Source organism: Aulonocara stuartgranti, assembly GCF_965226115.1.
Source record: "Aulonocara stuartgranti genome assembly, chromosome: 3".
In the NCBI taxonomy this organism is placed as follows: domain Eukaryota; kingdom Metazoa; phylum Chordata; class Actinopteri; order Cichliformes; family Cichlidae; genus Aulonocara; species Aulonocara stuartgranti.
In genome coordinates, this window is record NC_138941.1 from 39763833 (window position 1) to 39775823 (window position 11991).

General features: G+C 37.6%; 2 protein-coding genes across 4 annotated transcripts; both read left to right on the top strand.

The window, feature by feature from the left end:
- Window positions 1–490: 490 nt before the first annotated feature.
- LOC309703244 (E3 ubiquitin-protein ligase-like) lies at window positions 491–4264 on the top strand. The gene is made up of 5 exons (XM_082527978.1): window positions 491–570; window positions 912–1006; window positions 1170–1270; window positions 3299–3454; window positions 3557–4264. The coding sequence occupies exons 1-5, from the start codon at window positions 551–553 to the stop codon at window positions 4010–4012; spliced, it is 828 nt and encodes a 275-aa protein (XP_082384104.1). The 5' UTR covers window positions 491–550; the 3' UTR covers window positions 4013–4264.
- Window positions 4265–5368: 1104 nt separating this feature from the next.
- Window positions 5369–10739, top strand: LOC309703246 (E3 ubiquitin-protein ligase-like). Of its 3 annotated transcripts, none has more exons than XM_082527980.1 (5): window positions 5369–5608; window positions 5804–5898; window positions 6079–6179; window positions 9838–9993; window positions 10076–10739. In XM_082527980.1, the coding sequence occupies exons 1-5, from the start codon at window positions 5604–5606 to the stop codon at window positions 10529–10531; spliced, it is 813 nt and encodes a 270-aa protein (XP_082384106.1). In that variant the 5' UTR covers window positions 5369–5603; the 3' UTR covers window positions 10532–10739. The 3 variants fall into 3 exon arrangements, with proteins under 3 accessions (XP_082384106.1, XP_082384107.1, XP_082384108.1); XM_082527981.1 differs by having other exon boundaries at window positions 5369–5550; XM_082527982.1 differs by having other exon boundaries at window positions 5470–5542.
- The last annotated feature ends 1252 nt before the right edge of the window (window positions 10740–11991 follow it).

Genomic DNA, 11991 nt, shown 5'->3' on the forward strand with positions numbered 1-11991 from the left:
AAAGAAATGATCAATTTATTTCTTTGCCCCGTTTACTCATCCCTTGTCCTCTGTTACAAATAGAATATTTGTATAAAGTGAAGTAAATTAGAGGGGAAGAGAAGGAGAGAGAGAGCTGTATACAGACATCAAACATACCAACTAATTAGATTGCTTTTGAAGGTTTAGGTTAAACTGAGATTTGCAAAAGTGAAAAAAGATTAAATATTTTTGTAAGCATCATATTTCTTTAGTATTTAGTGCAATGCACTGTATGCATGACATACCCCCAAAGGTTTGATCCTGGAGTCGTCCCTAGAAAAAGTCTATAACTATAACTTTGCTAAACATAAACAAAAAACAAATAAAAGAAAACAACAACAAAAACAACTTTCCCCCTCTTTTAAAGAATATTATGCGTTATATGTGTTATACTTCAATCTTCAGGGACGGTTTCCTCCTTATCATTGCTCACTGATAAAGGTCAAGCTCCATGTTCACGTCACTCGGAGTCATTAGTTGTTACGCTCATAACAGCGTCAGACGTTTTTTGGTTGCATCTAGAGCGAGGATGGCGGGTCTGCTGCACAGGTAACACTCAGCGTGGTTCACTCACTGATGTGTGTGTGTGCTACATTTACTCGTCTGTTTTCACAGGTAAAGATGTGATCGGACTTTTTGTTATGTTTGGAAACTGCGCACCGGAGAGCGCGCGCTGTGCCCGATCATTCAGTGTCACAGTCTGACATCACAGTGATACTGAAACATGAAGCCGCTGATTAAAAACTTTGAATGTGAAGAAGAAACGGGAACTGTTGATCGAAGATCCCGCAACACTGCAGCGCGCACGCTGTTCTGACTCCAAGCCGGATTTTGCGCTTTTACGTGAAACCGGAAGTGTTCATTCAGATCTGTTTGTTGTTGTTTCGCAGTGTGACACTCCCAAGAGTGCCGACAAAACACGAAAAGTGTTACGACCCTCATGACCCAACAGTTAAATTTGTCGATAAGGAGGATGATTTGGACTGTAAGTATCACGTGAGCACTTTTCACGGCGATGTCAAACAGATAGAATTTAATGGAGAAACAGTAAAAAAGAAAACAATCAAATGCATAAACCAATGTAAGAACAGACATCAGCATATATTTCTGTGTAACACTGATTTTTGCTTCTGTGTGATTGTTCTCAGTTTTGTGTGAAGACTTCAAATCTCGCAGAGCTCAGATGTCCTGTGGTCACGCTGTGACCCCGACCTCTCTCACCAACTGGTGTCGCAAGTTGTTGGACCAGGTAGGCCACTAAAGGTTGTCTTTGTTAAAATAAACAGTATGTAGCAACAAAAACGAGTGATGGGGAAAAAGAGAGAAACAAACGATGATTACTAGGATGGTGGTGTGGTGATTGGGAGTGAAAAGCTTTACAATTACAAGGAAAATCCAGCAACGGAACCCAGGGAATGACAGCTATATATCTGGTTCAAACATATGGTAATTATCAAGGAGGCGCTCAGGTCTGCTATACTTTAGACAGAGACACGGCTAAGGTCATTTGACAGGTATTTAAAACAAACCAATTGCACATATACCATTAATCACTTCAGGGCTGCAGCTCACCAGTGAGCAAATGGACTGCCAGAAGAAGACCAGAGAATCACCAATCCACAGGTGCATCTCACCTCTAATTAACACTTAAATTAAAGTTTAGCTCAAACCAGGGCTGTCTACACCGGCTCTTGCTTACCCTTACCCATCCCTGTTGCTTGTCTTGTTCACACCTTGTTCCAAATTATTATGCAAATGATATTTTTCTCTGTTTTTCCTAAATAGTTGATTCAAATGACAGTCGGCATATTTTTCCAAGTCATCGACCAATAGAGTATAATTCAAATGTCACTGAACAAAACTCCCAATGAAAACAGTACGTTTTTCAAAAATAAAAAACTTAAAATGCACTGTTCCAAATTATTACGCACACAGAGTTTCAAAAGATTTTATAGGTTGTAGAGAATTGAAAATGGTCATTTGTTGAATTTGCAGCATTAGTAGATCAATTTCACAGACATCAAAAGCTATTTCAATCAAAAACATCTTAACAGGTCAAGTTACATATTAACATATGAACCCTTGTGCATTTTCTGCTGGGGTGTTTTTTCTGTTCTCAAACTGTTCTCCCATTAGGAGCTCAGTCTGAGTGGAGGTTTCTTTCTCCTCCTCTCACCTCATGTAGTGTATTTTCATTGTTTTTTTTTCCCCCTATCAGCCTACCTCTCTGACATGTCTTCCCAATGTGATGTTTGTGTAAAGTTTGGTCAGAGGGTTCCTTTGTAAGTGCGCATGCGCCATTAGTGTGCTACCTGCTGCAACCTATAATTTCCTTTGGGATTATTAAAGTATTTCTGATTCTGATAAATAACCACGGAACATGGAAGTATATCCCACCAGCAAAGCCACCCACTGACCTCCACTTTAAGCCTTCAGCTTCTGAATAAAATAAAACAAAAAAGTTGTTTATAGATCCAAAACATGAAGACAATCAATCATGGTAGTAACAAACTGGTCATCTGCAGCTATAAAAAGGTCCTTCCAGTGGTGTAAAAAACATTAGTATATTACAAACCAAAGGCTTTTCTTTTTAATCTTATTGGTGTGGCCTTTCACAACAGTCCCAGTTTCTTATGTGGCTCCTTGGGAAAATTAATTGTCCACCTCTGGGATCAGGTTTTACCGTAGCTGCTCTGGTGATTAACTGACTTTTTAAATAATGCTCTGCTAAACAACTTTATATCCACATTGTCCACGGCAAAGTTAAAGTATTTTGAGAAGTCATGTCCTTCTTTTGCACCTCAGGAGTTTTGGACTTATAAAACAGTATTTAAAGTTAGATTAGTAACCAGTGAATGTACAAGCCTGTATGGAAACACTGGGACTGTAGATTCTGGCTTACTGCTCTTACTGCCTTATTTGGCTTTTTTGAGACTCCAGTGCAGCTTTAATTACACCTGTGCTTTTATAGCTGTGACCTTTGAATGTTTTCTGTGTGAAGAGCCTTTGCACAGATGACTTTAAGACAGAATTAAGCAACAAAAATCACTACAGTGTTTCAACAAACAATGGCATATTTAGCAATGCATTTCTGACGGATGAGGAAATATTTTGATTATGATTTGTTTCATTAGGTGTTGAGCAACCTTTCTCCACAATATAGAGTTTAATATTTTAATATTTTAAGCTTAACTGGAAAAAAAGAGGAAAAAAATATTTCATCAACTTGTTTGGAACAAGTCTGATAATTCTCCCATCTCTCATTATCTCAATAAAGGGTGAAAGCAGATTTGTGTGTGGCGGGTCTGGTTGCAGTGCTGAGTGGACTTTTTCAGAGGTTTGGAAAATGGCTCTTCTGACCCCTCAAGAAACTGAGCATTTTCAAAACAAATTGGCTGTCAATGCTGCCTTGCAGACGCTTATTACCAAATCGGTAAGTATCTCATTAGAATAGTATAATGTCATGAAAATAGAAATGTATTTCTTGTAAGATTTAGTTCTTATTAAATATTGTAACTCTCTTGTCTCCATGTAGTGTCCTGTATGCAGATCCACTTTGATGAGAGAGAATGGATCAGATTTGAATGTCCTCTGTAAAGTGTGCACAGCAGTAAAAGGACGACCGTTTGAATTCTGCTGGCAGTGTTTGAGGGAGTGGAAGGGTCCACGGCCTCGGAAAGACCGCTGTGAAAATGATGGCTGCTGTAACCACTCACTAAAAACACTAAAAACCTGCCCAGATATCAGCTTTGATTCAGTTGAGGGAGTCAACGGGTGTCCCTCTGTACGTGCCTGTCCCACCTGTGGGTTACTGTTGGAGCACAACAAGAGGCATTGTAAATCTCTTGTTTGTCCTCGATGTAAGGTGAAGTTCTGTTTTGTGTGCCTGAAGATCTTCACTAAATGTATGAAAACAAGTGGCCCTTATGCAGCATGCTCCAGTGGTGTAGCCCCCAGACAGACATCGATACCTGTATGGAAAAAGAAATAATTAAAAAGACACAAAGCTCTCAAGTTTCACTTTTAATGCCTTTTCTGTAAATAATATACCATGATGTTTTTTGTTTTTTTTACATGACCTGTGGTTATAGTCACTTGTTATAATTCTCTATTGTGTTGGAACAGTTATCAGATATAATCAATGTTGGCTTATATTGATGAGAAATTTGCTACCAAATGTGATCTTTACAGCTGTATTATGTCTGAATCATAACGACAATAAACCTGAAAAATGTCGTTCATTCATAAATTTGAAAACAAGTTAATCATACATTCTGTGATAAACGCATTCTTTGCCTCAATATTTAGTTATTTTACATTATCCTGTCATTGTCTGTTGCATCTTTAGCATCAGCATCTTTGGCATTAGGATCTTCTAAATTGTTCTAAATTTTATACATTTAATTACAGGTTGTAAAGCTAAAATACAGATTAGAATAAATGCATTAACAAAATAAATAGCACAATAATAGCGCTTTGAAACACATTGAATAATTCATTGGCTACATTTTAAAATAACACTTTAAATACATTAACTATTCTAATTTTACAACAATTAAAGTTTATCTGACTCGGATCTCTGGACCTGTTCACTTTCATCCACCAGGTGGCACTTTGTTTACTCTGTACATGAGGTCTGTGAATTAGAGGGGTGTGTCCAGTTAGACACAAATGTTTTTAACCTTCCTGTTGTGTTCTGGTCAAAGACTCCCACCGGAATGTATCCACACTGCACCATGAAGGCTGCATGGTGTTTAAAAGCATTTGTGTGTAACTGGAAGCACCTCCCAGTGCTCTAATTCATGTGCAGAGTACACAAAGCTCCACTTGGTGGCTGAAGGTGAACAGGTCCAGAGATCGGAGGCAGATAAACTTCGACTATCCAAATTTTACAATACTTAATATATTCAAAGTGTTTTTTTAATGTAGGGAATGAATTATTCAGTGTGTTTCAAAGTGCACCACGCTTTCATTCATTTTTATCTTTCTTTATATTCTTCTGTAACAAGTTATTTATTTTTATCTGTCAGTTGTCAGAGGAGGGTTTGATCCCATATTCAGGCAGAAATGCAGATTAATCGTCCAGCGGCTTCCCCACGACAATCAGCTGGACTTCAGCCAGAAGATATCTTACACACACAACACGGGAGAGAGAGAACCTCACTAAATATATAAACGTGTCACAAATAATTATATCATGTTCCCCAACCACCACTGAAGATTATGTTTAAGATGCACATGACTTTGGCCACTGCTTAAAACTAAGTGTGAAAAACATTTATTTCATCTGCTTCATAAACCTGCAGCCCACAACAAAGGCTTAATAAGACAAACAAACCAAAACATGCTCCAGGACCGTCAGGGAAGTTCCTAATTTAATTTACTTTCACTATCACTTTCTTACAAGAAAACACTCCTCCGACCTTTGAGTTAGCAGTTGCTCAGTTCGCCACTGCGCCCAACCTCTTTAGGCTGTATCCAGAGCGTCCGGCAGAAAGATCGACGTTGGCGGCATTCACGTGTCCGGAGGTAACACAGCTTCGTTCAGTCAGTGATGTGTGTTGCACTTGGTCGGATATGCAATGGTGTGAGTTCACTGGTAACGACTCTTATGATCGCACTTTTTGTTATTGTTGGAAACACTGGAGAGTTCACTCTCTCCGTCTGACACACACACACACACACACACACACACACACACACACACACACACACACACACACACACACACACACACACACACCACTAAAGTGCACATTCTGGTTTGTTTATCATTTCGCAGACTGATGGCCTCAAATATGACAACGAAACAGGAGAAGTGTTATGATCCGAATGACCCAACACTTAAGTTTGTTGATAGAGAGGATGATTTGGATTGTAAGTAACACTTGGGCACTTTTCAAACTGGTGTCCGTGACGTTAAATTATATTTTAGAAATAATAAAATAAAATCATTTTAAGCCTTTGTATTACTATTGACATTGTGCAATGTAAAAATAAAACGGACATTCCTGCATAACACATTTTCTTTTAAATGGTGTGTTTGCTTGTTCTCAGTCTTGTGTGAAGGCTTCAAATCTCTCAGAGCTCAGATGTCCTGTGGTCACGCTGTGACCCCGACCTCTCTCACCAACTGGTGTCGCAGGTTGTTGGAGCAGGTAGGCCACTGAAGGTTGGCTTTGTTAAAATAAATACATTTAAAAAAAAACTGCATAAATAAAAATATACCTAAATAAATAAGAAACAGAAGTAATCAGGCATCGTGGCAGTATCCTGATTTTGGGATAAATCAGATAATAAATGAATAATTTGGGCCTTAATTATAGAAGTTAATGGTTTTAATGCTACCACCCACAACTATTTTAAGCACACGTTTGTGATAAACACACATGTGAATAAATGCAGAAAACATATTAAATCACTTAAATAAAGAGATCCAAAGCGCACTTAAATAAATACCATTTTACTGGAATGATTATTGTCATATAGGTGAGAAAGAGAGCGAGAAAGACTAACTGAAGTCAACAGAGGGAGTGGTGCACTTAACTTATCTCGATAGAAACCCCCTCTGCTTTCAAGGAACAAATAAAATGGGACAGAAATGTTCAGCTCTGATTTCTGTCTGCGTTGTTGTCGCTTGTAGCATTTATGTAATGTAACTCTTGCTTTAGTTAAGTGAAAGTTTCATAAACGGGAGTTTCTCAATATGTAACGCAAATGCTGCAGACGCATGACTCATCAGTGTGTACACAACATTTCAGTATATAATCCTCTGAGATGATTTAGATAAAGAAATGTTTGGTCACTGCTGAACAGCTGCTCTTCCACACTTATTGTTTTCAAAGAACAGTTTAGTAAGCAGAACAGGACTATGATCTACATCTTTTGGTCATTTCAATCCTCCACCCATGCTCCATACATTTTTAATATGTACATATATTGATTAACACTGATGTGCTGTTGAATCAGCAACTGTGATACACAGCAAAAAATTACACATCCGAGAGCCTCATGGGCACGTTCTGGGTTTGAACCTGTGCTTTGCTACACAACATTACATCCACAATTTCAACAGCAATATGAAAGTTTTTTTGAGAAATCTCTTTACTCTTTTGCATGTCACAAGTTTTTGGGAAAAGCTACTTAAAACTAGACGATGAATGTCAGGTAAAAAGAAATGTCCTGGCAGTTTTCTGTTTTTATACAGACGTTCACAGACTTTCCTGTTTATATTACTATTACAACATTTGTGTTCATTAGAACAGGACGGATGGATGACCACAGCCCTCTTAGCACAGGGCTGATAGGACTTTTCTCTCATATATTAAAAAATGAAATTCACAGATTAAAACATTAAAATAAACATATATTAAAACAGAGTGTTATAACATAGGTGTTTCACAGACAGGTGGTCAAAATGCAAAAACAAGTTTCTAATATTCTAAATGAATCAAATGTTTGGCCTCAAAGAATACGTCTGTGTCTGTATTATGTCCAGTATTACAGTGCTACACCAGGCTCTGACACCAAAGAACACTTCATCTGCATTTGTGACACATCAGCGGTATCTGTCAGAACGTTATTTAAAGTGCTGGGTTGGGACAAACTTACAGATAAAACTGCATTTACTGTATTTGTTTTGCCTGCTCTTGCTTTTCAAAAACAATGAGGAGCAAAGTACAATTAGTAGTGCTTGTCTTGATGAAGATTTAATCTGTTTAAACTGTAAACAGCAGCTAATTCAATTCAATTCAATTCAATTTTATTTATATAGCGCCAAATCACAACATAAGTCGCCTCAAGGCGCTTCATAAGTGAATAAGGACCTGTATCCACAACTCCTCAACAGTAACAACACTTAAAGTGCAGTACCTGTAATACTGCAGGTATTACAGGCATGCTCTAATAATTCTAATAGAATACTATCATCAGCAATATCGAATGCTGCACTAAGGTCTAGCAGGAAGAGAACAGAGATGAGTTCACTGTCAGAGGCCATAAGAAGATCATTTGTAACCTTCACTAAAGCTGTTTCTGTGCTGTGATGAGCTCTGAAACCTGACTGAAACTCTTCAAATAAACCATTCCTCTGCAGATGATCTGTTAGCTGTTTGACAACTACTACTATTTTTTAGCTAAGACAGCTGGGCCAAGAGATGACTTTTTAAGTAACGGTTTAACTACTGCCAGCTTTACATAGCCGATTATTAGAGACAGGTTGACCATTTTTAAGATTGAAGCATTAATGGTAGGACTTTTAGGTGTCTTGTAGGAATGGGGTCTAAAAGACACATTGATGGTTTGGAGGAAATAATTACTGAAGTTAACTCAGAAATATTAATTGGAGAAAAAGACTAAATATATATCAATTGTTACTAAAAGTAGCTGTAGATAATGTTACATCTGCAACATTATTATGAGTATTTTTTTCTCTATTTGTTCAAATCTGTGAAGAAGTTCATGAAGTCACTACTAGTTAGTGTTAAAGGGATGGTTGGCTCAACAGAGCTCTGACTTGTTTTAGCCTGGCTACAGTGCTGATGAGAAACCTAGGGTTGTTCTCAATATGAATAGTGAGATGTTCTAGCTAGCAGAGTAATTTTTTGATAAAGCAGGCATTTCTCCAGGCAAAATGGGGATCTTCTTGATTTGTGATATGCCATTTCTGCTCGATATGCTTTGAGGTGCGTGTTTTAGAGTTACCGGTATACCAGGGAATCAGGTCCTTCTGATTTGATACTCTCTTTTTCACAGGAGCTACAGTATCCAGTCATATGTAGTGAAGAGGTAAAATTATTAACAAGACAATCGACCTCTGTTGGAGTAGCATTCATGTAGCTGCACTGCTCTGAGAAGCAGAAAGATGAAAGTCTTTTTTTTGCTGTTGTTATTAACTTTTAAACTAAAAATAAAACGAATAAAGCTACAATAGAACAGCACAGAAAAGCCCTTTATTATCATTGTACATGTACAACAAAATTATAGGTGCTCCACACCAACCGTGCAGGTATAAAATATAATTAGCAAGACAACAGGAAAAAATAACAAACAGGAGAATTATATGCAAACTAGAGGAATGTATACAAAAAAGAGAACGGCACACATTGAAAAACAAAGTGTAAAGACTTGGTCTTTGTTTAACACTTTACAAAGTTTAATACTGAGCAAACTGAGGTGGAAAATGACTTGAAAACAAATTAAAATTGAATGGATTTGTATACCCTTCCATTGAAATCCAGCAAGAAATAACAGAGTATTACACAGCATTCAGTTGTAATATGAGCAGTTTATTATTAAAGTAACACACGTTCCTTGAAAAACTAAAACAAATCATAACATGAAACTCACCTCGTTTCTGTGGAGAGGTTGAACAGGGTTTTTCTTCATGTTCTCAGACCAGCTGGATCATCACCAGCTTGCATCTTCATACATCTTTCCTTCAGTGAAGTCTTTACCTTTGTTGCCATTCATCTGTGTTGGAAAACCAAAGTGTTGGTTCTAGCTTATGAGTCACTGTTGATCTCAAATAATCTCTAAGCAGCTGAATGTTAAAGAAAGACACACATATTTCTCCTTATCATAGGCTAAAAGCTTGATATAGACACAATGACTTGCATGTCAGCAGCATCCCCATAAGGCATATAAAGCCCTGCAACAAAAGTTAAAGCGAAGACATAGTTACATGGATAATGTATCTGCAAATATTAACTCAACATTTCTATGTGCTACAACATGGACATAATGGCACAATGATAAATCTGGTTTGTTTACAAAATGAGTCTAATAAATAATTTCTCGTTTACTATTTCAATAAAGGGTGAAAGCAGGTTTGTGTGTGGTGGGTCTGGTTGTGGTGCTGAGTGGACTTTTGCAGAGGTTTGTAAAATGGCTCTTCTGGACCCTCAAGAAACTAAGTATTTCCGAAGAACATTGACATTCAACGTCGCCAGGCAGACACTTGTTACCAGATTTGTAAGTATCTAATTAACATATTATATTGATTATAAAAATTTTGTTATGTATTAAATGTTGCCACTCTTTTGTCTCCATGTAGTGTCCTGTATGCAGATCCACTGTGGTGAGAGAGAATGGATCAGATTTGAATGTCCTCTGTAAAGTGTGCACAGCAGTAAAAGGACGACCGTTTGAATTCTGCTGGCAGTGTTTGAGGGAGTGGAAGGGTGCACGGCCTCGGACAGACCGCTGTGAAAACGATGGCTGCTGTAACGAATCACTAAAAACACTAAAAGAATGCCCAGATATCAGCTTTGATTCAGTTGAGGAAGTCCACGGGTGTCCCTCTGTCCGTGCCTGTCCCACCTGTGGGTTCCTGGTAGAGCACAGCAAGAGGCGCTGTAAATTTGTTGTTTGTCCTCGATGTAAGGTGAAATTCTGTTTTGTATGCCTGAAGAGCTATACTAAATGTATTAAAACCAGTGACTACTTTGGAGCATGCTTCAGTCGTGTAGCTCCCAGACAGACATCGATACCTGTATGGCAGAAGAAATAATGAAAAAGACACAAAGCTCAAGTGTGTGAGAGTGCCTTTCTGTAGTAATATACCATGTTGTTTCTTTTAATTATCTTTTGATAATTCTCTGTTCTGTTGGAACAGTTATCAGATATAATCAGTGTTGATTTTTCTTGATGAGAAATTTGCTACCACATGTGATCTTTACGGCTGCATTATGTCTGAATCATAACGACAATGAACCTGAAAAATGTTATTCAGTCATAAATTTGAAGTAAAGTTAATCATACATTCTGTGTGTACTCATCTTTTTCCTCAACATTTAGTTATTTTATGTTGTCTGCTGCTTCTTTAGCATTAGCTTCAGGATATTTAGCACTTATACTACTCAGGTCAGACTTTTCTTTCTTGTTTTGACTGCTTAGTTTTTTTTTGTAAAATGTTTAAAGAAATCAATGTTTAGTTTCTTGAAACCTTGTTATGCTAAATCAAAGTAGAAAAAAATGTGGTTTTGTATTTTCACCTTCAGCCACCAGATGGCACTGTTCACTCTGTACACGAGGCGTGTTAATTAGAGCACTCACAGGTGCGCCCAGTTAGACACAAATAATTTTTAATACCATGCAGCCTGCATAGTAAGTTTGAGATAGGATTTTGGCAGGTAATCAACAGCTACTGCCTAATACACATCAAAAGATTTATATAAATGTTACCATAGAATACATTTGTTATTTTTCTGCCTGCAAAATGCCTCTATAATAAACATACAGTGTTATTTATTGCTCACAGTAAGTAATACTGCATTTCATAAAAAGAACATCATGCCAACAGTTAAACGTGGTGGTAGCAGTGTAATGGTCTGGACTGCTTTGGTGCTTCAGGATGACCTGCTGCTGATGAATCCATGAATTCTGCTCTCTACGAGAAAATCCTAAATGAGAATGTCCAACCATCAGTTCATCCCATCCCATGAAGCTCACTTGTGTTATGCATCAGGACAATGAACTGACAGCAGCAGGTCCACCTCTGAGTAGATAAAAAAAAAAAAAATTAAGGTTTTGGAGTGTCCGAGTCAAAGTCTGGACTTAAATCAGATTGAGTTGCTCTAAGATGCATGACCCTAAACAGGATGCTAATGCTTGTAAACCCTGCAATGTAGCCAAAATTCCTCCACAGTGATGTAAAAGACTCACAAACGCTTGATTGCAGTTTTTGATGCAGTCCAGTTATCATGTTAATGGGGAATGAATTACTTTTTTTTGCAGGGTATATTTAGCTAAGTGTAACGCGGTTAAAGGACCAGGGCGCCTGACTGCAGCCTCATAGACAATGAGCTATCAGAATAAGATTCGACTATGGAGCCTGAGGGTGTGAATAAAACACAGGAAACAAAAGTAGAGCTCAAATAAATAAATATATATATATATATATATATATATATATATATATAATGTTTGTTATGAGAAGTGTATAGACGGACGTACAAAAGAAATAAAAAC